Genomic DNA, 27925 nt, shown 5'->3' with positions numbered 1-27925 from the left:
TCCACTCAGCCATTTGGTACTAGTGAAGCTCTTGTTCTTGATGTTCTATAAACCTTCTCAGGGTGTAAAGCAAAGTCAGTTGTCTCTGCTTCAAATATGACGTATCTACTGATTTAGCTTGGGTCTAAAAGCAATTCCTGAATCCCACTGGGGAAGGGACCAAAAGGCCTTTGACATCCAATCACCAGAAGCCTTCTGCTGAGCTCTGCAGGAAGAGCCACATGCTGCAAGTGTGCTAAGAAAATAATTGAAAAGTGTCCACAGGGAATTAAAAAACAGATGGTTCAGAAAACACTTTGGGGCTTGAAGAAGGACTTCAGCCCAAATGTAAGGATGTGGACCAAGAAAAAAATCTATGTCAAGGGCAACTGGATATAAATTCTGGCTGTGTTTGTCATTGGTAAACATTACTTCACCTGATGGTAACATCATGTTGAGCACAGTGTTATCACCCCATAGTGTGCTTTTCAGAGCTGTTTTCTTGCTAATATCTCAGTGCTTATAGGAAACTGCATTCCTGGCTCCCATTTTATGAGGTGGAGTAAGAGGAACAGGTGGGATAAAAATGTTTCTCTTTTTCCCTTGTTCCAGGTTGCAACAGGTTGATATTTAACAGCTAGAGATAGTAAATGTGTTCATTTTGGGAAAGGCAGACATTTTCTATAACATTATGTTGTGATTAATTTTATTATCCCAAAATAGATCTCTGTAGAAAGGCAGTGCAGATACACATAAATAAGACAAGCTTTTCTGCTGTGCACTGAGTCTGAGTCAGGGAATGCAGTATCGGTTCTGAATGTCTATATGGGTAACCTCTTTGTGACAGACTTTCTGTCCGAGGGGCACAGCTTTTTTTCTTCAATTCTTTTTAAATAAAGATGAATTTTAAAGGGTCCTGAGTTACATTATGAACCATTTTGTTATGTAGATAATATATTGTGAGACATGAAGCTTATTTAGTAAAGGGTAAGAACAGGAAGGGAAATACTGTAAAATGAGCTACTGAAAGTGAATGATCTACTCTCAGCCCAAAGCTTCTCTGATTTAAGAGTTCATCAAAAATCTAAGACTAGCAAGTGTGATTAAACCTTATATGGCCCCAGTATGTAATTCTAAATGTGACTTGATTTTAGTTTGTTTCTCCCTTATATATTATAGGTATATTTTATTTAAAAAATTGAGAACTGAAACCAGTCCATGTATTTTATATATATTTTTCACCTACTGGGATGATTTGATATTGTAACTGCATGCTAACAGTATAAATTGCTCTTTATTTATTTATTTTTACTAATTTGTTAATATCAGTGAAACTAAATTGCAAAGCTTCTGAATCTCCTGGACTACCCTTTGACTTTAAGGATTTATTCTTTTTTTTTTCTTCTTTTTTTTTAAATCAAGTAGAGTTTCTATGTTATCTCCTCAAATAGATGTTACTTAAAGGCTGGTACTCTGTTTAGATTTGTATGCACTGCAAAGCCTGTCATACCACACTGCACATAGTAGGTGCTTAACAAATACTTGGTTATTTGGTTTGCCCTGACAGGCATTAATAATTTTCCCAGGTCTTTAATTTTTCCTTACATTAAAAAGGATATTTGAAAATAAAGCAAGGACTATTTATTATCACTAAAGTTCTAAGATTATAACAATATGTCTTTTGTTTTATTATTTCAGTAAGCATTAGCTTTTATTGTTCTTCTTGGTAAAATGTTATTTACCTGGAACTAAAAGCTTTGGATTTTATCTTAGCCCAAGAATGTGTGTTTAGTGGAGAATGTAATTAGGGGAAATACTTAAGCGATTGTAAGTGCAATGTTCTTTTAGCTCTTAAGCAATTCATATCCTGCTAAAATGTTATTTTTTTTCTTCCCTTCTGGCTGCTGTTTCAGGTCCCTTATTTCACGGGAGTCTCTGGCATCCACAGCTTTGAGTCTGACGGAAAGTCAATCGGCCTTGAGCGTGAAACAAGAGTGGTCTCAGGGCTACAGGGCTCTGCCTTCGCTTTCCTCCAGCCATGGCTCTCAGAATGGTGTCGATCTAGGGGACTTCCTTGGCCTTCCTCCAGGGACATCCATGTCCAGCAACAGTGTCTCTAACTCATTGCCATCCTACCTTTTTGGCATGGAAAATACCCACTCTCCTTACCCTAGTCCCAGGCATTCATCGACAAGGTCCCACTCAGCCCGCTCCAAGAAGAGAGCACTGTCCCTGTCACCCCTGTCTGATGGCATCGGGATAGACTTCAATACCATTATTCGCACCTCACCCACGTCCTTGGTTGCCTACATCAATGGGCCGAGGGCATCCCCAGCCAACATGTCCCCGCAGCCCGAGGTCTATGGGCATTTTCTGGGTGTGCGTGGCAGCTGCATCCCCCAGCCGTGTGCAGTACCTGGAAACCAGAAGGGTGTGCTGGTGGCCAGTGGTGGCCTGGCACTGCCGGCCTATGGTGATGATGGAGTGCTGGAGTATGAGCGCATGCAACAGCTGGAGCATGGCGGCCTTCAGCCCGGGCAGATCAACAATATGGTGGTGCAGCATGGCCTGCCAGGCCCCGAAGGCCAGCCCTCTGGCATGCTCAAGACTGAGCGACTGGAGGAGTTCCCCGGCGGCACCCTGGACTTGCCCTCCGCGCCCCCTCTTCCTCCCTTGCCACCACCTCAGGGTCCGCCACCACCCTACCATGCTCATCCTCACCTTCACCACCCAGAGCTAGTGGCTCATGGCCAGCCACTGACCCTGCCCCAAGCTGCCCTGGACGAGGATGGGGAGATGGATGATGTTGGGGGCAAACACTGCTGTCGCTGGATAGACTGCAGTGCTTTGTATGACCAGCAGGAGGAACTTGTAAGGCATATCGAGAAGGTTCACATAGACCAGCGCAAGGGGGAAGACTTCACTTGCTTCTGGGCTGGCTGCCCTCGAAGGTACAAGCCTTTCAACGCCCGCTATAAACTGCTGATCCACATGAGGGTCCACTCTGGGGAGAAGCCCAACAAGTGTACGGTGAGTTTCTGAAGCCCAGGAGTGACCTTTCTTTAAGGCGTGGCTTGTTTTTCATGCATGTGTTTTCTAAACTTGGCCCACAGGTCTGGGGACAGTTTCTTCATTTGTGGGTTTGGATGTGTGGTGCTGGAGATTTCTGTGGGATTGGATACCTCTTCAGCTTGAGGAAGGGGAAGGTTCCTCTGACGGCTGGTGGCTGCTGGTTTCTCTCCCTTTCTAGGTTCTCTACTGCAAGGCTACATGATCAGCAAAGGAGGTCAATCTACTACACTGTCCAAAATCTTGAGAAAATGCTGGCCAGGCACAAACTAGAGTTTCTTTAATGTGCGTGGACACACGAGCAAAGGAACACACATCACACCACCAGCAAGCTTTAGCTCTTTTCCAAAGCAAATATTCAGAGATTTTTCTTTCCCTTTAATAACTGGGTGAGAATTGGAGTGGGGGAAGGGGTGGTTTTGATCTTTAAGAAGGGAACTCACCACTTAGCAACTTGGCTAGTAAAATTATTGCTCCATGCACCCACACGCCTGCACACTGTACCTTCCAGGGTTGTGGGACTAGTTAATGATTTATAGCCAGCATAAAAACACCAGAGGACATCACAGGAGCAGAACCTGGAAGGATCTCACCTAATTTTAAGGAGAGGGTTTGTGGAAAGGTGTAACAAGGGAATGGATTAGGGGATGTGCCTGATGTACCTTTGATGTTGAAGGAAGTGGGCCTGGTATGGCTTTCCCCTAACTTCCCCTTTCCCAGCATCAATCCTGGAACTCTGTTTCTTGGCAAAATTTACTCTGTTTGAATAATATGATTCTTAAATGCTTTCACAACAATTTCACACTTCACAGAAACCCTCAGGATTTACAAGTGGGACAGCATCCTTGGGATCACAGGGATGGCTTTGCACAATGTGACAGCTCACTTAACTCTTGGAAAAAGAATAACATATGTTTTAGATTAATTTAGATGGATAAGAATATTTCCTTAGAATTAAAATCTGAGAATTCTTTGTGCTCCCTGGTTCATAAGCATGCTGGAGGTCACTAAATATGTGAAATATATAATTTATTTTGAAAAGGAACTTATCTGGACTGTGATTCCCCAACTGGAGTCCCTTCTTTCTGTAGCATGTTGTGATGTAAAGAATCTGTACCATGTTTATATTTGATTGTAAATTAGCCAGGTCCTCTGATTCATATAAAAGCAAACCAACAGGTGATATCTGTAATGCAAGTATTAGAAGTACCTTTTCACCATCCGGTAGGTATTTTTGAAAGAGTTTTAAGAATTTCTGGTGGAATGAAATTGCATTTCTTATGGTTACATTATGCCCCATGTTGTGATTTTTCTTAAGGAAAACCTGAAGGTGATACATTGTGAGAATGTCAGGTTCTATGAGTGAAAAGAATAATTGCATTCCAGGAGGCAAACCCTCACTCTTTCAGTAGGGTTCTGCATTAAAATGCCAGAAAGAGACAAGCAATTGTAGGCAATTCCATTTACTCTGTTTGGAACACACCAGCCTATTGCAGGCAGGAAAGACATTCAGTTTCTGAAGGAAAACAGTCCAACCTTTCAGTCCTGACTAATCCTGTCTGAAAATAGTTTACTGGATTTGGCTTTACTGAAATAAACATAAAGGCTTGAATTATCCAAAATTTTTTTTCTGTATTGCAAAATTAATTTTTATGCAACAGGATTTCCCCATTTTCCCACTGTTCCCAGACTTTTCAAAAGATGTGTAACTTTATAAGGTTGACTTTTGCTAAAGTGCATGATGAATAGTAAAAATAGAAATGGTTGAGTGAAAGAATAAGCTGAAAGGTAAATGTTTGTAGACCTTTGCATAACTCTTCATTGTACTGTTCAGAATGGGTACAGGAGGTAATTTTTCTCTCTTAATCTGCCCACTCCCCACTTATAGACCAAATCTTTGCAAAATTCAGGTTGCTAATTTAATAGCATATTAAATCTAGATCCACAAACCATTTACTTACACATATTACAGTGCAGATATGTTTATCCAAGGCAGAGTTCTTAGGAGTTGACTAATTCTGCAATTCCTGTGCTGGGACTATATATTTGTAGCAAGAAGACATCCATTTTCACATAAACATACATGTCATGGACCTTATGTCTTCTGAAGACTGCTCTGGTGCACCATGTCATCTGCTTCATCTGTTGGGCTATAGCCAACTGGCAGTGAAAATTTAGCAGTCCTCTCCATTTGTAGTCCATGAATAGAAGATATTGTGCTTAAAGTGGATGCACACCTGAAGCAATGTATTCCTCTACCTTTTGAAAAGTGAATCTTCACACACTTGGAATCTAAACACAAAGAACTTTTAACACTGCAATGTTTCACTGCTTTAAAATCAGAAGGTAGTTGATTCAAAGCTGAAGATCCCCACCAAGTAAAATGACCACATTCTTCTTTTGGAGAAGTGATCTTTGGCTTTTTTGTGGCTGTGTCACATGCTGCAAAGTCTAGGAGCAGTTTCAGTGAAAAGACCCAGTCTATTTTATGTATGTTTAGCTGCTTTTAATTTTCCATGATAGAGTTACTCATCATTTTCACTCACTTGCTTATTGACCCAGGAAAGGGCAGATGACCCCTTTGTGTTTGGTGACCATGACTACAAGAAGCACAAAGAGCTTGTGGAAGTTATGGTAAAAGGAGGGTGTGTCAGAGGGCTACAGCCTGCTTACAGGAAGAGGCTGCAACTGGTGTCCTCCCTCCGTGCCAAATTCCCTTTCCAGCATGGGAGAATGCATTTTCAGAATCCCTGATTATGACTCCCGGCCTTACCCGGAACTCCAGGGTTCTGATCACTCAGGACTCTAGGTGGCAAAACCAGGAGAGGGTTAGGAATTATTTATTTGGTTCAGTTACTGGGAGAAGAAGATGGGTACTTTTCCTTTCCTCACCCAAATGACCCCACCATTTTGTATATCTCATTCTTACTGCTTCTGTGGAAAGCTCTCTCTTTGTAGGTCTGGCTCAGTGGCAGAGATATTCCCAGCCAGTGACAAAGGCCTTGAGAAGTAAAGGCCTTGGCAGACAGACAGACCTCAACTAGATCAGAAACTGGAATATGGAGGAGTTATATTTAAAAGTACCCAAGTCCTTTCACTGCTGTCTATTAACTAAAGCTATTTCTAGGTGCTGAATTATTCTATTTTGACCTTCCTAAGCTTACTCAGACCCAACCTTGGTAAATCTTGGAGTTAACAAAACTGGGGCATCCCCAGTGTAACTATATGGAATTCTGTTATGTTTTCCTGAGATGATAAGGTTCTAGATTTCCAAGTTAGAACAAGTCATGGAGACTCAGAATTTGTCTTGTTTTCAAACCTCTGATTCATGTAGGAGGATCACATAAAATCTAACCCAGAACCACATATTATATCAGCTGTCTCTAACTGTATCCATAGTATTGGTTCCAACAGAGCACACACTGAGAATGTTTTTGACATACATAGTCTTTCTGCCATTAAATTTAAGGGTGTGCAGTGCCTGGCTGGGTAGTGTTCCCAGGGAGGTGGGTTCTGAATGAGACCAGGCATGCTCTGTTTGTGCCTCTGCTGGGAAAACCTATCTGATCAGGGCAGAGTGAGCAGGGGCACAGGATTCTGTTGCCAGGGTGGGAAAGGCCAGTGCTTGCCTTTGTGTGCAATTGAAAGCAGTTGTGCTGGGAGGTTAGGGAGTGTTAATAAGGGAATTAGGGGGAATGTGGGCTGCCACTTAAATTTTGCTTATTTTTCCTGGATGAATTTTATCCAATAGCAAAAAGGAATTTTGTAAAACTTTTACCCACCCACAGATTTTCATGAAAATGTCACTGACCAAAGACAGTTTTGAATTTTGTATGAATTGACTCATTTCTCCACAGGCATTTTGCCTGGCAAAACCTAGAATATTTGCTTTGGCTTGAATATTGGGTAGTTTGCTTTTTAAGTAACATTGGATCATGAACATAAGAAAATAAATACAGAACTGGGGCCATGTCCCCATTCCTCTTTTATGGCCTGATGTATGGGTTCATGGGCCAGCATTGGCTATGTGGCATATTTTTAAAAATAGTTTTTTAGTTATAGGTGGGCACAATACCTTTATTTTATTTTATTTATTTATTTTTATGTAGTGCTGAGGATTGAACCCATTGCCTCACACCTGCTAGGCAAGTGCTCTACCACTGAGCTCTACAACCTCAACCCTGTAGCATATTTTTTGAAGAAAAGTAAATTCATTGTAAGATGTGGAAGGTGTTTTCATATCCTTCATTTTATTTTTTTGATAAGACTTGGCATTGATCACAATAATATGACAGAAGGGACCTTAGGAAGATACTGTCTAACCATGACTGTTAGTTAATACTTCAAAACCTTCCTATAGGACACAATGAGCAAATTCTCATAGTACCAAATATTGATCAGTGTATGTAAAATGGGGAATAGGCTAACTTTTCTGGAGCGAGTAAATTGGTGTAACCACTTGGGAGAGCAATTTTGGAATATCTAGTAAGTTTGAAGCGAAGCATATCCATCAGAGCCATGTCTAGGTATCTCCCCTACAGACTCTTGCATGTGGTGATGGAGAGACCCGGGAAAAAAATGTTCACTACATTCGTGTTTTTAAAAAAGTGTAAATAACTATTGACATATTAGATGGATCAATAAACTATGGTTTATTCCTAATGAAATAATATAAAGGAGTTTAAAATTAATGGACTATATACACAAATATGTCAACATGGGCAACTCTCAAAAAGTTGTTGAGTGAAAATTTATGTGCAAAAGGATAAATGCAGTATCATACAGTTTATATACATTTAAACACAGCAAAGTATAGAGTTGTTGGAGATCAATAATCATGTGGTTAAAGAATGAAATCCTGTGGGCAGAGTAACTAGTAACTTATGATTGGAGATATTTCTAGAGAGAAAGAAATAGGATGTGGGGATTTTGCTCCACCGTCTTTCAAGGAGGGAGAACTGAAATAAATGTGACAAAATATTAGTTTTTTTTAAACTGTGGTGGGAATACAGGTGCCACAGGTATCTGTTGTTTCATAAATTTTGCTGTTTAAAATGTTTCATACGTGTGTGTTTTACTTATAAATGAAAGAAAATTAAGATAACACTTCAGCTTCCTTACACACATTCCTTTTTCAGATGAGTACAAAACCTAGAAGAATTGATTTTTCCAGTTTATCTGTTCCCCATTAAGGCACTGTTCTTTGCTTGGCTGACATTGAACTCACCTGGCAGTACCTGGGTCTCGCTCATGAGTTTGTGATGTGATTTGTCTGGGGTGTAGCTCTCAGGTGATTCTGATGAGCAGCTAAGACTGAGAACAAGTACTCCAGAAGTTCTAGATAAATAAAAGCCTACCTTGTCTAGGTTAAAGTGTAGGGAGACAGTGTTTAGTAGAGTATGTCTTCATTATCATCAATATCCTGACAATGATCAAGGTAGTTTAGTGTCCCCCTGGAATAAAATCCAGAGGCAAAAGAGAAGAAGATACTACAGCAACTCTGGCAGTGGCAGGAGGCTTTCGACTGTGTCCATCTCATGATCAGAGTACTCTTTCTCTGCAGTTAATAGTCAATTAAAAGTCAGGATGGGCCTTGTGCTGAAGTATATGTCTATCACTGGCACCCCTTGACTCCCTGAGTTAAAAGTGGCACTGACAGATCTGTCACATCTTTCCCATTTTTAAAGGTAAGAGAATTTTTCCTTCCAAACACAATGCAGCCTCTCTGCTTTTAATATAAAATGATCTTCAAAACATTTTTTTGCTACTATGGACATTTCTGAAGAGTTGGTAAATTACCAAAATATTGAGTTTTCCCTTTTATCAAATCTGCCTGATGTGATTAAATAAATAAAATTAACATTAATATCCTCTTTGTCTCTTGAGGCTGAAACACCACCAGTGAAACATCTGGTAAAGATCAGAGAGAGTGTAGCTTCCAAATTGTATCCCACAAGGCATCAGTCTGTCAAATATTAGATGCAAACTCAATGATTTAAAAAAGTAAAACCAAATCTTGAGATTTTTTTCCCCCCAGTGATTTTATACAAGAGAGAGTTACAAACATATTTCTCTAGGTATATACATGTTGAATATACTGAGGACATATATATGTCACTGTAAATTAAAAAGCCCTTAGTATGGGTAAAAGCAAAACCACAGAAATTCTCATCAGATGGGGGCGGGGAATTGACCACAGTCTATAAGGCGTCTGTCAAATCAGATTTTACATCCCAAAGCACTGTTTAGAAACCTGCCATTTGGTAGTAGTTTAATTTGATTTCCCTTTCGAAGGCATTTAATCCAGTTTACCTGGGGAACTGGCCTTCCATGAACTTTGTCCTAAAAATAAATGTATAGCAGATTTGGGCAAATGTTTCAAAGTAAATTGTGGTTTATGTTTCTTTGCCCTGTGATCCTAGGATTAATGAAAAATAATAGATAATGAGAACAACCCAAAGAGGTTAAATATTTGAGGCTTTATCCTCATTAAACAAAATCATTAACTACATGATGGTCAATGTTCCTTTTAGTTCATATTTGTTTTGTGGTTCTTCACTAATTTTATACCCTGAAATAACATTTTTTAAATTAGAAAGCACTATGTAAATCTTTTCATAAAGTATTAGATTAATGGGGTACATGGTAAACCTTTTGAGGTTTCATATATAGTTTTAAAAGTATATTTTTCTTAGTCCATTCAGACTACACAAGTGTGGAAAATTAGTTTGGCAATTTATTAGAAATGTCTTTTGTGACCTTTGGAATATTTCTTAATTATCTCTTCTTTGAATGGTTTTGTTGACATCTTTGAGACCAGATAGAATTTGATTGTGTAGAGTGAAAAACCAAACACATTTGTGTTTCTCAAAAAAGAGGTAGTCTGATTTTCTTTGATCTTTTAGAAGCGTTTTCTTCAAGTTCTGGGTAGAATGATTTGGAAAGAGATGATTATTTTTTCATCGGCTGATTTATTAGTTTCTGCTGTAGTTACTGAGTTGAGACTTCTAGGCTACCCATAAGACAATGGATATTTTAACCTGGGGCAATGGATATGTGACTGGCAAACCCAGACAGGATCAAGGCAGGCTTGATTTCACATCTAGCAGTGAGGTTGATTAGTCTAAATAGGTGCCATGTCCTGTGGAATTTGGTGAGAAAATGGAATGAAGCACAATGTGTTCTTATTTTTCCAGCGCAGTATTTGTTTTTATTTTCTTGGCCCATAGGTATGGACTTGAGTTGGGGGAATAAATTCTTGGGGGAGGAGAATTTTCAAAAAGCATTTAAAATGATTAATTTAAGAGGTTGTTGAGAAGTCGGAACATGAGATGATTGGGTTCTGTGTAGTCAAGGGCAATATGCATGAGTAATTATGCCCAGTGCTCCAAACCAAGGCTGACCATATAATTTCTTACTCAAGACAGGACACTGTTGAGAATCAAAGGAGTTCTGTTTCACTGGAATATCAGTCTAAGCCAGCATCATCTTGGGAAAACAGGGCTGTGTCCTTACTCTACCCAAATAGCATATGTACTGATGTGCCCACCCAGCGCAAGTTCATTCATTCGTTTGATCACTGAATGCAATCCGTGTACCACACCCTGTCCTGGAAGTCAGGGAGTACAGAGCTAAGTGGGACATTCTCTTGAGAAATTCACAGTCTTCTGAGGGTAACAGAGTATAAATAATAAAGCAGGGGCTGTGATACAGACCTGTGCAAATTGCTTTAATGGAAAAACTGAGGAAGAACCTTTCAACTATGCCTGTAAGAGACTGGCAGACTTCTCAGAGGAGGCAATTCTGTCTTGAAAGAAGAGTCATTAATTCTTGCAGAGAAAGGAAGGGGGCCATTCAAGCTGAGGCACAGGGGCATGAAAGGGTCCAGAGGAAGAAACAGTTCCCAAGAAGTTTGATAGTTCAAGACCAGGTAGACTGGGAAGGACTCCTGAAGGCCTTCTATCAGTTAGGGATAATGTTACTAAAACCTGGAAGAACTACAAGCCTAGTTAATATAAGTGCAAATCTAGTTAATAAAAAAATAAAACTTAGGAAGTGGCTTCACTGGGGTAGCAAACAATGTGTTTAAGTATATGCAAAATGAAACTTTGACTCCCTCCAACCATCTCCATTATCTCTTCAAGTTTACACTTTTTTATTAAAATGAACCTGTGAGCAGCTATCAAATGAAATACAAATTTCTTCTTTTGCCAAGTGATCAGCTAGGGAAACACATGAATGGAGACACAATAAAAGTATTTTCTGTTGTGAGTTTTAAAGACAAAAATTAAAAACCTAGGGATGACTGGAGACCTAAGCTATTTGATCAATTTTGTAGAATAATTAAGATGTAGACAGAGGCTGCATACATTCTTCTGCATAAGAGTAGCTTTCCCATTAGTTAAATATTTCCTTTTAAAATCTGTAAAGAGACAGAAGTACTGTTAAACAAAGGTTTGGGCTGGTGTTCTTTATACTGAGCTTGTTAGTCCTTCTACTGCTGAAATTTACTTTGGATTGTGTTTTTCCTGCTCAGACTAATTAATAGAGAACAGAAGTAAATGCTTAAGATGTTTAAAGGACAGAAAGTTAAATCAATTCCCCTAAAAATGGTGCTGATGGGCTGGGGCTATAGCTTAGCAGGTAGAGTGCTTGTTCACATGCACAAGACAAGACCCTGGGTTCAATCCCCAGCACCACCAAAAAAAAAAAAAAAAAAAGGTACCCATTTCCAGTGACCTTCCAGAACTCTGTAGGGCCCCATCCTCTCTAGACTGGGGAAGGTGAGGTGAGGGGAAGGTATTTTTTGTTATTTGAGCTTCTTGCTCTAGCAGCACCAGCCTCACTGGGTTTGAGCTGCCCAGGTTCAGGTCATCTGCCTGTGTGACCAGAGAGTTCTGTCTAGAGATCCCTCTGGATGAAAGCATTCAGAGTACCCAGTAGGGCACCTGATTACTCCTGGGTCCTTACTCCAAACATGAGACAGTTTCTCAGATTCGTTCTCCAGAATAATTTCTGTGTTTTAGAATCTTTTTCTTTTGACAGGCCTTTCAGTTCTCAGCACTGGGTGTGGGACCTGTTAAGTATGTTCTTGGATGAGAAATACTGCTACTGCTAACCCTGTCTTTTGCCACTCTGTTCTCCCATTCCCAGTCATGATTTCTAGTGTAAACCTTGTCCAGAGAAGTTCAAATGATATTTTGGTAGCCAAGAGAATGAATTTGGAATTGAGGAAACAGTTGCAATGAAGGGAAAATGGAGGAACCCAGCCTTATAAAACATTCTGAAATAAAAAGAAGTTTGCGTCCATATCATTTGTGGTGACTGCCTTGAGTGTCTTCATGCTGCTACAAGGAATCCTGTCCTCACTCCTCAGTTTTTCCCCTCCACAGAGTTGAAGCTTTCTTTTGGGAAATATCTTTGGGAAAGAGATACTTATACACATAGTGGTGAGTGGTTAAGAAGTTTCAGTGTGCTGGCCCTCCCAGGAGGAGCTACATTTTGAGTAGAAAGGAAGTATTAAACCTTTCCCCAAAACTCCTTTAGGGAGATAGAGGAGAAAGAAAATGATTATGTTATAAATTCTGAGCTACTAGATTATTTTAATTCTCACTATAACCCTCAGAACTAAGTAATCGGTGGGGTTTGAGATTCAGACTCTGTTCTTTCTACTACATACTCGAGGATCATTTAATATTCGCCTTTGGGTCCTATTGACAGCATCTGGCTCAATGATTAACGTACAGTAGACCTCAAACACCCCCCCCCAACACACACACATTCTTGAAGCTTATGTTGTAGATAGAAGTCTACTCTTCTACTACTCTTCCATGGATATTTGAAATTTTCCATAATAAAGTATTTACAATAAGTAAATAAACTAGTTTTGACTTTTTATAGAAAGAAAACAGTTTTTTCCCTTCAGCTTCTCAGAAAATGATGCCACCTATTTTCTGAGGTAACCTGTGTTCTGTTGATCTGAAAGCAAATTAATTTTTCTATTGCTTTTGAAGTTCTCTGAAAGAGAATGAGGTGAGCCATACTTTTAGGCAGTAACATGATTTTGAAAAGGCAAATGATAAGAAGGGAGTGTTATTGAAATACACTAAGATAATGTAGTTTCTGTAACAGACCACTTCATATCTGTGGCTTATTTTTTGCTCCTGTTCTAGTGTAGCTGGCTCTTTGCAATCATATAGTAACTCGGGATCCTTTCGTTTCATGGTTCAGCAGTATGAGTCTAGGGTGAAAGAGAAGCTCTTGAGGAGTTTTGAGGGGTCAGTCAGGTGTAGAAGTGACATGCTTCACTACTTCCTGAATGCCACTGGACAGAACTAAGTCACATGACCCCAACTGCAACTGCAAGGGAGGCTGGGAAGTGTGGTCTGAGTGCCCAGGAGGAAACTTAAACATAGAGTATTGGTGAACACAGAGTGCTTAGGGAACTAGAGGTGCCCCCTGCTTCACCCCTGACTAATCTGGGTTTTCTGTGTCCCTTAAAAAGAGGAAATATTTCAGTCTTGATCTTTGAGCTTTCTGTGAGTGGTGACCCTGTCTCATCGAACTGGTTTTGTTAAAGACCATTTCTTTATTTCTTATCAGTGCTGGCTCCTCTAACTTGCTATTCAACTTACTAAATCTTCCCCAGTCCAACTGTTCCTTTCTTATTTACTCTCCAAGGATTCCATTGCCATATAGTCATCACTGCTGGGGAAACTCTCCTTATCTCAAGTGGATTACTCAGTTTTTCCCACCTTGTCCAAATTACATGTTCTTGGTGTATAATTCCCCACTGCTCATCATCTTGCTAAACCATGAGGATGTGCAATGTCTTCATGTCCCACAGGCACTCACCCGTCGGGGAGATCTGCTCATTATCAAGGGCAAGGTCATAAATGAATCACTGAGAGATCCACTATTATGCACAGAAATTTGGTGTGAAGGGCTATTTTACTAAGACCCTGAAACACAATATTCCCCATCTGTTCATAAAGTAGCTTATTTGATACACACAGTGTGGTCATAAATGCTCTTCTATTCTCTGAATGCTTGCTTTTGGTCATGAACTGGCACACACTCAAGGAAAAAATGACAATGTGCCTCTATGGACACTTTTGGTCCATTTCCATAAATATATTCAAACAAAATGAAATTGCCGGCTCTTTATAATATGTTCTTTAGTGTGTTTAAGCTTGCAAAATTACCCCCAAAGATGACAGATTGTAAACATCATGCAATACCACAGCCCTGGTTCAAGGCCTATCTCAGTGTTCTGCCGACATGCACCCTTCCTAGAAACGTTTAAAATGTCTTAGGAAAATGAAGCTACGCAAACAAGCTTATCAGGAACAATAAAAAAAATCATTGATTCTAATTAAGAGGCATCACATACACAGAAACAAAGCTGCTTTTGTGTAGTGGAAAGTCTACCTGCTCTCTGAAAAGCATGGAGTGCTTTCCAGTGGTTTTTAGATAATCATGCTGACAAAGTTTCAGGGCCCTGACCTTTTGGCCCATCTCAAGTGATTCAGTGGCGCTTGCCAAAACTTTTCCAAGGTGTTGGTGGAGGTGTGCTGGTATACAAGTTGTGGTAAAGATGTGACAATGAGACAGGCACTGTTTGTTTTTGAAAGTCCCAAACTGCATCATAAATTGAGGTGGGAAGTCTGTAGGTTCTCAAGGCAAGGACTGACTTTATTGTAAGTGTCTCTAATTGTCTTTCCCTGAAACAAGTGTTTCCCTCAACCATCCAGCGCATTGACCCACTGTGGAGTGAGGACTCCAGTTTCTCAGGTTGTCTGGGTCACCCTGATCCTGTTCCATTGTATGCTTCTGGAAAGCCATATTTAGATTGTGACCCTGATTTTGTTCTGTGGCCATGGAACAGGTCCTTTATGGTGGAACCAGTCAAGGAAGGAGTTGTATAATCTGAGCAAATAATGGAGAAATCACTCTAATTACATACTCTCTTGAGGTAGTAAATCAGAATCAACAACTGTGTCACCGTCCCTTTCTTTGAATTTAGGACTTCAGAAAAAATGAATTTCACTAGACCACAGGGTTAGGAACATAGATCTTGGTGAATCAATGGGCAATTTAGTTAGAAAATAAAGAGTACATATTGACCATTTGTGGTCAATGATGCATTTTCAAGAAGGAATTCCATAAAAGGCATTTTTAGTCGCTTGATTGTATATTTCCTCCAAAGATTGACTTGCTCATTACCATCAGTGAGTAATAGGGGTTGCCAAAAGAAAAAAAAAATTCCATTGTGTTCCAAAGGAATGATGCTGCCAAGTGTCTTGACAGGCCCCTGCTGCACTTGTCAAACAGCTGTGCCTGGGAGTGAAATTTTGAAGTTGGATTCTCACTTAGCTGAGATTAGAATAGGCTTAATTGAAGGTGTTTGCAATGGGGGGGGCGGTTTCAAATGAATACAGAATTCATGCATTTCTAAAAAATACCCTACTGACCATTTCTACATCACTTTGCTTTGTCTTCTTCCTTTTCACTCAAATAGGGTATGATATAAAACTGAAAGAGAAAAGGAAATAAAAGAAAGTTGTTATAACATGAACATGTTCTAAGATTATTTATATAATTGCTTCAATTAAGATATTTTAGATATTTAAATATTGGTAAATATTTCTTTTAATGCAGAATTTTTCTTTTAATTGTCAATACATATGCTCTCTGTGATCTCTGAGTGACCCTTATGTGCAAAACAGAAAGACCTCTGATGACTATCTCTACTTCATGTATTCAACTATTTAATGAAAAACTGTTTCATGCCAGTCTTCTAGGCACTGGAGATAGAGCAATGGACAGAACAGATCAGACCAAAAACATTCTGTTCTCTGCGCTCTTACACGGCAGAGAGGGAAGATAGCAAATAAGGTAGATATGTAAGGGAATAAAGTGCCAGGCAGAGAGAATAGCTATGAAAAGACCTTAAGGAAGGGTGTTCTAGAAACATCAAGGTGTCCATAGTGGCTGGAGTGGAGTGAACAAAGAAGAGAGAAGGTAGAGTGAGAGAAAAAGTTGAGACTGGGTTATTTAAGACCTTGTAGGTCACTGAAAGCATGGTTTTGAATGGAGGAGTGATAGGCTCAGATTTATGTTTTAATGGAATCATTTAAGGCTGTGTGGAGACTAGATTGAAAGGAAACAAGGAATAGAAGTGGGAAGATCAACATTCCAGGACTGGGATCATTGCAGTAGACTTCTAGCTCATCTTACTTCTTATGCTTCGTAGTAAAAATTGAGATGAACAGTTGGATTCTGATCACATAAACATATGGGAAAAACTTACAGAATTTCTCAATGGATTAGATATGGAATATGGGAGGTAGAAGTGTCAAGGGTGACTCTAGCAGTTGACTCATGTACCTGGAAAGTTTTTAGTCACTTTAACTGAGATGCTATAATTGTGGGAAACTTTGGAAGGAAACAGAGTTTGGTTTTGGATTGGTTAAGTATGAGGAGCTTGTTAGACATTTAAGTGGTCATTTCTGAGGATCAGAGTTCGTAACTGATACAATTTTGAGAGTCACCTGAGTTTAGATAATACTTAATGTTATGAGAATTGCCCACCTAATTTAAAAGGAAATGAAAAGCGAGGTGATCACAAAGTTGGTATCTGTACTCCACATTCCATGGCAGGTGCATGAAAGGAAAGATGACTGGTAGCAGGAGGAAATTCCTACTTACCAAACTTTTTGCATCTCCTTGACTTTTTTGTGTTGCCCTGACTCCACCTCTAATGTGTAGGGGCCATCTAAAGGGAAAGACAGGTTGAAGAGGTTGTTCCAAGTTAGCCTGCCATGGAAATGCCTTCACCTGTGCCTCTACACCAGAAGATAGGCAGGCAGAAAACAAGGGGGACATGCTCCAAGGGAATGAATTGATTGCAACCAGCATAGTCTTAAACTCTTGAAATTAAAGGGCATTAACACGAGGATCTCTATATTTTAATTCCTATAAAACTTAACTGTGTATGCAGGCACTCTGAGAAACCATATTAAAGTCATCCTATTTTTAGGGTGACAGAAGTTCAAGAAAAGGCTGGGTAGCTCCTTGGGTTCCTGTATGTTGAGGGGATTTAAACAAAAATGGGTAGTGTTTTTCTATCTCTTCAACAGTGAGTTTGCAAGATTGGCCTTTTAATAAATCAGTCTCTCTGTGTTTTATGTTCTGGGATGCATTTATTCAGTTTTCTTGCTGACTTATTCTTAGAGTATTATGGTTTGAATATAAGGTTTTTCCTAGATCTCCTGTTAATTCAGGAATATTCAGAGGTAAAATGATTAGATTATGAACACTGTAACATAATCAGTTCCTCCTACTTTGAATGGACTGACTGGGTAACTGCAGATAGGTGGGGTGTGACCAGAGGAGGTGGGTCACTGGGGGTGTCCCCGGAAGGGTCCATCTTCCCTGCATCCCCTCCTCTCTCCCTCCCTCCCTCCCCCCTCCCCCCTCTCTCTCTCTCTCCCTCTCCTTCCTGACCCTGTCATGAACCCAGCAGTTTTCTTCCATGGGGCCCTTTCCCCATGGCGTGCTACCTCACCTTGGGCCCAGAGCAATGGAGGTGGCCGTCTATGGACTGAGATCTCTGAAACCGTGAGCCCCAGATGAGTTTTCTCCTCTAAGTTGTTCTTGTTGTGTATTTTGGTTAAAATGGCTCAATAGCTAACTGAAACAGAGGGCCTGCTGCCCAGACATTTCCCAGGTACTGATGTGGAGCAGTGTGCAATGGCTTTGGCTGGAAGGTCTGATGGGCTGTACCCAGGGTCATGTTCTAAGTGTATATGTTGCATGAAGGACTCAGGCACTGTTATGGATTAGTGAAGCCCAATGAATCTGAGGAAATCATTTTAATTTTAAGATCACACAATTATATTACTTCTTACTATAGAAACAGCTTAATGAAAAATCATTTGTGTACTATGAGTTGAATTTGTTTACTGTGGATTATGATAGCTAGGGAACAAAATCTTATGTGTTAGCTTTGGGGAAATTTTATGATGTTCATGTCTATGGCAATAAAACTTGGTTGGCTCCAGCAGGATGCCTCTTTTGTTTGACTCTTATGCCCTATCTATAGTCAAAGAAGGCATAGAGATTTTGCTTTTCTACTTATACTGTTTTCTTCTTCTGTTGCCTCCCATCTCTTCCCATCTTTCCAGCCTCTACTTCTTCTTTTTTCTTTTTTTTTTCTGTGCAAATCTCTTGAGGGTGACATTGAAGAGAAAATGGAGGCTGTAACAGTACTTAGAAGCTCTCTGTTTTTTTATACAGTGTCTGAAAAAAGCATGTTCAGTGCTTCCAAACAGTGGCATTTAATCTTAAAGTTTATATCTTGGGGAGTTTGAATCTAGTTGGGGACTGTCTTATATTCTCTGGTAAGGTTTTCTATTCTACTGGTGGAGGTGGGGCTTTTTAACCTCAGCACTATTGACATTTTGGACTTTTGAACTGGATAATTCTTTGTTCGTGAGGGGCTTTTTTGGGTATTGAAGGTCGTTTAGCTGCATCCCTGGCTTCTACCTACTAGTTGCTCGTAACCACTTCTAAACCCAGAAGTGATGAAAAATGTATGCAGTCATGACTCTTATGTTTTCATAGGGGCAAAATCGCCCATGGCTGAGAATTCTTGAGTTAGGGAACCTGAATTTGTAAGACTTATAGAGTTATTTTCAGATTTCAGCCAGTGCCTAAAACACAAATATTTGGCTTAAAAAACCAAAACCAAAACCAAAAATCCTCTCCTGGCTCTGCCAAGTGAGAGCTGTTTCTCCACCCTCACTGAGGATATTGGCCATGAGCTCTGCACCTTTTGATGACAACCTTCCAGGGTTGTAGGAGGAAGAGATGTAAACTTCTTCAAGTACCTAGTTGACCCTGGGATTTCCTTTTTATATAGAATCAAGTACCTAGTTGACCCTTTTTATATAGAAATACAGATATAAATGGAGGGTTGGTTCCCTGTGCTGGAAGAGTGGTTGTACTAGAATTTATTATCTCTAGATGGGGAAGCTTTGAAGGTAGGGAGGGTGCAATAGGTTAAGCCAGAATTTTAGCCTTAGGTGAGAATAATTCTTGTCAGTGATCAACTTCATACCATACCATATGAATATTCATAGTGAAACCATAGTGTACTGAAAATATACAGAAATGTGGACCCTAAGTTTGAAGATTTACTATGTCCATGTCTTTGAACACTCTTCCTCTTGGTTCTAAAAGTAAAACCCACTTCACTCTTCCTTTTAGAATAACCCATTGAAGGGATGTACTTTTGGTGCCCAAGAGGGTGCTAGAAAGAATGGAAAGAGGTTCTTCTTCCAGCATGACCTGGCTTTGTTATGAAAAGCCAAGAGAAGCTTGCCAATCACAACTGTTCAGGCCAGCAGTGCTTATAAGATTGAATTTTTAAAAATCATCTAATTGTAAGCAGTTTTAAAACAAACCATTTTCTAGTTCTTAATCAGGAAAATAGTAGGTATAATTATTAGTAGTTACTAGAAAAATAATTTACAAATTATTAGATTGTTCAGCTCACTTGCTCCACCCAGGAGACTTGAGTTAAAACTGGGTTTGGGAATATTTTGTACAGAACAACTAGTGGCAATAATAGACATTGACAAATGCCAGCAGCTTTATATAGTTTATATAGAATAATAAAAATCCCACTATGCTCATGACAGAAGAAAATTAAGTAGGAACAGCTGTATTTGGGCATTTTCTTTTGGACCCCAGAGAGTAGACGTTTTCATGGTCTGAAACAGACTACAGGAAGCTGAACTCTACCCAAGATAATAAGATCTTCCATTTGTTTTGTCAAGTTTACAAACACTTGGATTCTCACAGTAATCCTTTGAGGTAGAAAAGGTGAGCACAGTGTTCATTTCCATTTTAGTGGGAGGGAACATGATTTTTTTCTAAGGTTGTATAGCTAGTAAGTACAGGAATGAGAACCAGGACCCAAGGGTGTTGGGCACACACCAGTGTCTATTTCTATTCCATCACAGCCTCCTATGAAGTTACTGTGAGGCATGTTTACTTCCTTCCATACTCTGCTGTTTTTTCAGGGTCCCTGATTCTAGTCCTCTCCTCCCTTTTTACCAGGCCTACTGTATTTCACAACTCTGGGGGAACCATTTACTTTGGAGCTGTACAGCTAGATGGTCCCTGGAGGGGCACTGTGTTCCTAGAGCACTTAGAATTCCACCTCTGAGGGCATTTATTACCCCAAGTGTTAGTTGCAACCATAGAGTGATACAATGGATGGGTGAAATGGCTCTATGCTGGAACTTTCAGTCCCCTCAATATTAAACCACTTAAAACACTGTATCACTTTATTATGCTATTATAAAAATAGCCACTTGAGTCCTGCTAAATTCAAAAGAAAAAGGCCCCACTGGTTTCATTTCTTCGGTTGACAAAAGACCCCATCATTTGACATAGAATCATTTCATCTCCTTTATAATGATGTAATTTTGTCCTTTGAATTTGGTAATTCTAGAAAAGTATATTTTTACTTAATACAAAACCTGCCTATCACTATATTATCAAGGAATATCAGAAGTGAGTTTCTTTTTTTGTTGTTGTTGCACATCTACATTATTCTATTCAGTTTTACACTACCATTAAAAAAATACACTAATATCCTCTTTCATGTTTTCCAGAAGTTATTTGTCCTCTTGTCGTGGGTAATCAATTTTGTGGGACTAGAATGCATGTGAGAAGATGAGATTAGTGTCTTGGATAGCGTGTGGTTTAATGTTCATTCCAGGCAGGGAGCAAGACCAATTAAGAAGTAAGGGAAATGACCTCCTGGAATGAACCTCATACTGTTGTAGGAACTCTATAACCAGTATGTAACCAGTATGTAACTAAATGAAAAATACCATGACTTTTCAAAATTTCTATACCATTTTGTGCCTTAAAAACATTCTTCTGTATTATATCATTTTATTATTTCAGAGTTCAGTATGGAAGGCAGAATGGGCATTGTTTCCAATTTACAGACTGGGAACTGAGGCTCAGAGAAGTTGTGTGAGGGAATTGCCGAAGTTAAGAAATTATATGTGTCTTTATATGATGCTATAAATCATATTATTTTCACCCAGAATGATGTTAGGAAATTAAAGTTGAAAACAAATTTTAAGGAATTTAAATTCTTTGTGGAATGAGGTGAGATATAAATCTAATGCAGACAACATTTTAACAACATAGTCACATATTTCTGTTCGTACTTACTACGTGATTTGTTGTGTCCTAGAAAACAGAAACCAATAGAAATTAGATTTGGAAAGGACTTAGAAAGTCAAACCCCATCTTAGAATGTGATTTAGTTATGAGTTGAATTGTATTCCTTCCCCCAATATATTGAAGACATCACCCAGAGTACCCAGAATGTTTCATTACTTGAGAATATGATCTTTACAGAGGGAATCAAGTTGAAATGAGGTCATTAGGGTGGCCCCTAATCCAATTCAACTGGTGTTAAAGAAAGGAAAAAGTTGGATACAGATACATGTGCACAGGGGAGCAGATGATTTGAAAAGATAGGGACACAGGGAGAATGCATGAGTGGGTGAAGATGAAAGCAGAGATGGGAGAGACGCAGCTATAAGCCAAAGATTTCCAGCACACCACAGAAGGGAGGAGAGAGGCCCAGAACAGATTCTTTCACAACTCTCAGAGCTACACTTGATTGGGGGTTTTAGTTTCCAGAATTATGGCATAATAAATTCATTTGAAGCTACCCAGTTTATGATGCTTTGTACAGAAGCCTTAGGAAATGAATACAGTAGTCCCCCCTTACACATAGGGGATCTGTTCCAAAACCCCCAGTAGGTGCCTGATCCATGGATACTACTGAACCCTGTGTGCTCTATGTTTCTCTGTACACACGTACCTGTGTTAGAGTTTACTTTATATTTTAGCCACAGTAAGAAATTAACAACAATAACATAATACAATAGGACAATTATAACCACATACCATAATAAAAGTTATGTGACTGTGGTCGTCTCTCAAATCATCTTGTACTGCATCCACCCTTCTTGTGAGGGTGTGAGGTGATACAGTGCCTGCCTGCATGATGAGACCAAGTGAGGTGAAAGGCGTAGACCTGGTGACATAGCGCTAGGCTGCTGTTGACCTGACAGTATCTCAGAAGCAGCATCATTGACCCATGATGATGCCACTTGACTTGATAATGGAAATTGAAGAAGTAAAACCGTGGATAAGGGTGTCCACTGTGTGGACTTCCCTCTGGGCAGGCCTCAGGCTCCCACAAGCTGCTGCAGGTGCCATTGCCACTGCTGCTTTCCTCTCTTCCCTGGATGTCAGTAAGCCATGCTACAGGGCACTGGACTTAGTCCTGAGAGCAGTGGGGAGCTACCGGAATATTCTGAGAAAAGCAAGTGATTAAACCTGTGTTTTAAAATGGTCTCTGACTGCATTGTAGACAGTGGATTCTGGAAACATGGTGGGAGCAAAACCAGAAAGTGGTGAGGGGGATTTTATATCGTTTTATTCGTTTGAGAGAGGATGAGGATACAACCTGAGGTGGGGGCAGTGAGTTTATCCTTCATCATGTAGGTCCCCATCAGTCAGTACAGCCTCATCTGTGCACACCCCCTGTTAGTCCTGGGTCAGAGAGGGTGAACCACTTGTCTCTAGGGGACACATTCTCTTTCTTAGAGGGCTTCAGATGCACTTAACAATGTGTTTTCTTAAGCCGACTATGAGATTTAAGAATTAGTGTGTTCTGACCTAGACATAGGCATCCCTCACTTGGACCTGTATTTGCAGGTTGTTTTATGTCTTTTGGCAGTCAGTGTATATGAGAGGTAATTTGGGGAGTGAGTTGGTAAGCTAGGGAAATTAATTCACGAGTATATCTATACTTAAATCATGATCTCTAGATTTTTATGCCTCAACTTTGATCATAACTTTTTACTATAAAAAGAAAGTAAAAAGATGAAGAACTATGATGTTACAATAGGGGATAGGATAGAATATTTCAATAACTTAGACATTAGTTTGAGTTTAGAGCCACACCAATAGTTTCTAGGCATGCTGGTGTGATGCAGAGTTGGAAGGAAAGTGTGCTGTGGAAACCTCAGTTCACGTACAATTAATCTCTCAGGGTAATTTGTTTACTGGGTTCTGCTGCCAAACCTATAGGTAGCTTTCTTCAGGGGTAAGGGTTAGTTGATGAAACGATTTGTTATGTTTCTGTTACACGGCATATCGATCTTGCTCATGGAAAATGTTAGCAGCGTCCTTTGTACATCATTCATCTTCCTCCCCCACTTCATTGTTCCCAGCCCCCCACTAGTAATTTTTGTGTCACCGAGGGACACCTTATTAGAACCAAGGTCAGTGGATGGCATAGCTCCATGTTGCTGCAGGAATTTTAAAAGGCAGTCATTACTCAGAATTGCAAAAGGGAATTAGCATTTAACTCAGAACGTGTTACCAAGTTTTGAAAATGGGTTCTTTCTTAGCTTCAATGAGAAATTTAAATATGAGAGGTTGAAATTTGTTTTTATTTTCTTATCCCTCAACTGTACCAGCTCTTCTTTCTTTAATCATCCAGTGTCCTGCTGTGTAAAAGAATCTAAGGCCCTTTCAGTGTGATGCTGAGACCTTAATTTTCAAAAGTTATAAACTGTTTTTGTTACACAGAAAACTGTAAGAATAATATAGCAAACATCCAAATAAGCCAATGGAACACATCAGAGCCCAGAGAAGACCTATAAAGGAGTGGAAACTTAAGAATTCTGTTTTATTATTTTGTTTTGTGTCCGAACTGGGTAGTGGGTCTCCTGCTGCTTTTGTGGACAACGCCAGCTAGGCCCCATTGGGTTCTTGGGACATGATTCCTGGGAACTGCTCAAGTTGACCGTAGTAAGTGCATTATGAGGAGATGGTGTTGACACTGAGCATTGTGCTTCACCTTCAGCAGCAGCACAGCACACATCAGAGGCAAAATGTTTTGGTCAGTTTGTGATGCTGATAGAATCTCTGACTTCTTGCATTGAATTGCCTTCTAATCCCTAAGGTCTTTAGTTAAAAATTTCCAGAAGAGGGAGGAAGCTAGTGGAGGTGGCCATAGAAGATGCTGTCTTCCTCCATCTGTCTTCTCATTGACGACTCACAGGGGACCTCCATGAGGGAGTGACAAGAGCATGAGGTGAGCACACCCCTCCTGTCCTCAGGTGAGCTCAGGATTTCACCGAGGCCCATGTTTCTCCCTATTCCTTCTCACAGGGTGGATGTCCTGTTAGTGTTATGTCTTCACTCAGGCTGAGGCTCATTCTGCTTTTCACTCTCAGTTCTGAAATAACCTTTTCTTTATGTCTCTTAATTTACAGTGGAAGTATCCTTTCATCCAAAAGGTTTGAATAGCAGGAAATTCTTTTTTTTAAAATTATTTATTATTAATTTTTTGAAAATTATTTATATTTTTAATTATTTATTTTTAAATTTTTTACAGACCGCATTTTGATTCATTGTACACAAATGGGGTACATCATTTCATTTCTATGGTTGTGCACAATGTAGATTCAGACCATTCGTGTAATCATACATGTACATAGGGTAATGATGTCTGTCTCGTTCCACCATTTTTCATACCCCCCCTCATTTCCTTCTACATAAAGTTCCCCCATTCTTCTCTCACTCCCCACATCCCCACCCCCATTTGGAAATTCTAAGGGAGCATGCTCCATGCCCAATGGATTAGAGATGGGCAGCTCCCCACACCCATACAGTTCTCTTGAGAGACAGATTTCTGCTAACAGAAACCTCCTGAAAGGGGTGAGGAGTGACTTCTTTCTGGCATATTCCACCCTCCGTTTCCTTCCTCCGTTAGTTTATAAGCTCTCTCCTTCCTCTTCGGCTCTGCATGTTCCCTCTCCTCTTCCACTAGCTGTGTTTAGAAGACTGGATCATATCACAGATAACTCTTCTGAACTCAGGGAAGGAATAATCCCCAGTACAAATGACCTCAGACTAAAAGTGATTTTTACTGTAATTCTTCAGCCACTAACTTTAAATACATTAAGATTCTACTTTTTTACCTCTGACCCCACCTTTTAAAAATTAGAAATGGTCACTGAATTAACATCTCTAGTAATAAGAGAAATGCAAATCAAAACTACCCTAAGATTTCATCTCACCCCAATTAGAATGGCGATTATCAAGAACACAAGCAACAATAGGTGTTGGCGAGGATGTGGGGAAAAAGGTACACTCATACATTGCTGGTGGGGTTGCAAATTAGTGCAGCCACTCTGGAAAGCAGTATGGAGATTCCTCAGAAAGCTTGGAATGGAACCACCATTTGACCCAGCTATCCCACTCCTTGGCCTATACCCAAAGGACTTAAAATCAGCATACTACAGAGATACAGCCACATCAATGTTCATAGCTGCTCAATTCACCATAGCCAGATTGTGGAACCAACCTAGATGTCCTTCAGTTGATGAATGGATAAAGAAACTGTGGCCAGTAACTTCATTACTCCGCCATGAAGAATGATAAAATTATGGCATTTGCAGGCAAATGAATGAAATTGGAGAATATCATGCTAAGTGAGATAAGCCAATCTTAAAAAACTAAAGGACGGATGATCTTGCTGATAAGCGGATAAGACATATAATGGGGGGTAGGAGGGGTTAGCGTTAGGGTTAGGGTTAGGTTTAGGGTTAGGGATAAGGAGGGTGGTAAGAATGGAGGAAGGAAGGACTGTATAGAGGGAAAAGAGGGGTGGGAGGGGTGGGAGGGGTGGGGGGAAGGGAAAAAAATAACAGAATGAATCAAACAACATTGCCCTATGTAAATTTATGATTTTTAATGAAAAAAAAAATAAAAATAAAAATAAAATAAAGAAAGGGCCACTGAGAATTTAAGACTTCTGGGATTATTTTTAGAATGAATGTAATGTTGCTTTCGTTTTGATATGAGTTAACAATACAAATGACCTTTCAGTTGAAACTATTGCTAGACTAGTTTAGCAGTGATTTAGTGTTTATAACAACTGAGAGGAAACTAAAGAACTAAACGCCATGTTTACCTTAGTCTAAATCGAGTCAACTAGCAACGGATCATCTGGTTATTTTGGCATTATGTAGAAACATAGATTTTAAATCACTTTTGGTGATTTGGAGAAGTTTATTTTTTAAATTATATTTACTTAACCCTTTAGTTAACAAAAATATTTTGTTTTTTCCCCTTATTTTTCCTTAAAAGGGTCTCTCTGTTTGCTTTGCACTCACATATATTTTTGTTATGACAAAATATGTGGGGATTTTTTTTTTTTTTTAAGTCTTGAGTTATTGGCTACAAAGAAAATAGAGCAAAGAGCCCAGATTTGGGCTAGAATCTGCTGGGTTTGATTCCTTGCCCAGTATTTGCTGGCATTGAAATCCAAAAGGGTACTTAACTCCTCTGAATATCAGATTCCTCGCCCATAAGACGAAGATAATGATATTACCTTGTGGAGTTGCTGGCAGGGTTAAGAAGTATGGATAACTACAATACCAAGCAATTAGTAGGAATTCACTAAAGTGTTAGTTCCTCGTTTCCCTTTTGAAGGCAGGTTGAGGTTCAGTTCAACTTAGCTTCAGTGTAGATGGATTATTACACAAGAAGCAAATGTATGTCCAGTTCATGTTCGTGGTTCACTGATGAGGGACATCAGAAGAATGAAGGGTCTTGTTCAAGAGGACAGAATTGTTGGTAAAGGAAAGATTAGATTCCATAAGTCCTTTCTTAGGTCCAGATCTTTCCCCTTAAAATATATCTTGACCCATGATCCAAAACCTTTACCCTTGAATTTCATAAACATAGTAGCCACCTCTGCAAACCACCCCGTCAAGTGCATCCAAAAGATCTGGAGATACAAGTGAATATGATCTCCAACTACTTGTTAATTAAGGCAAAGTTGTAAACCATATAATTTGAAGGTACTATTGTTTTTATGAAACTCTGTCATTCACAGCCACTATGAAATTTAGGAGTACTCAGAGTCTGGATACCTTGGTATAACATGAGATGACATCCAGTTTTAAGGTTTATGCCCAAAAGTAGAATGGCTTATTCAAAGCATGTATACACTTAAAATTGAATAAATGTTGGAAGATCATACTGAGTTGCATTTTCACTAGCAGTACAGGAGAGTGCCGTTTCCCCCACACCTCACCAACACAGTGTATTAGTAAATGCATGAATCTGCTGGTTTGGTAGACTAAAAAATGTTTGTCTTTTCAAGACTTCGCTAACCCATCTTATTTTCATCTTGTGTTAGCTTTCTATGACTGGGAAAAAGTACCTGAGAAAATCAACTTAAATGAAGGAAATACTTCTTTTGGCTCAGAGCTTTTAGTTCATGGTTGGTTGGCTCTATTGCCTTTGGTCTGTGGTGAGGCAGAACATCATGATTAGTAGCATATGAATGAGAAAGTTACTCACCTCATGCTGGTTGGGAAGCAAAGAGAGAGGAAGAGAGTAGGGTCCCAGTGTCCCCTTTAAGGATACATCTTCAATCACCCAAATTCCTGTCACAGGACCCCACCTCCTAAAGATCCTATGATCTCCCATTGGCACTACAGACTGGCAACCAAGCCTTTAGGGTATGGGCATTTGGGGGACATTTAAGATCCAAATCATAACACTTCTTGTTACTCTGCCCCATCTCTTCCTGACCACATTCCTTTCCTGTCTCTTCCTATCCATTATATGGTGTTTGGGATTGAAATTTTAATTACTTAAAATGTTTTATTGGGACATAAGCACCAAAAGATGATCTACAGGAATCAGGAGGATTTGCAGGAAACTGAAACCAAAGAGAATAAAA

General features: G+C 39.6%; 1 protein-coding gene across 12 annotated transcripts in view; it reads left to right on the top strand.

Annotated features, from left to right (window-relative positions):
• The window catches only part of GLIS3 (GLIS family zinc finger 3), a 424300-nt gene that overhangs the window by 140029 nt on the left and 256346 nt on the right, over positions 1-27925 (top strand). For all 12 annotated transcript variants that reach the window (XM_079113026.1, XM_079113034.1, XM_079113032.1 and 9 more), the window contains one exon: positions 1893-3009. In XM_079113026.1, the coding sequence (XP_078969152.1) occupies positions 2077-3009 (933 nt within the window). In that variant the 5' untranslated portion in view covers positions 1893-2076. The remainder of the gene's footprint in view (positions 1-1892; positions 3010-27925) is intronic.

This window comes from Sciurus vulgaris (assembly GCF_902686455.1).
Source record: "Sciurus vulgaris genome assembly, chromosome: 15".
NCBI lineage: Eukaryota > Metazoa > Chordata > Mammalia > Rodentia > Sciuridae > Sciurus > Sciurus vulgaris.
The sequence above is the reverse complement of the archived record's forward strand: the minus strand, read 5'-3'. Positions and strand labels throughout refer to the sequence as shown.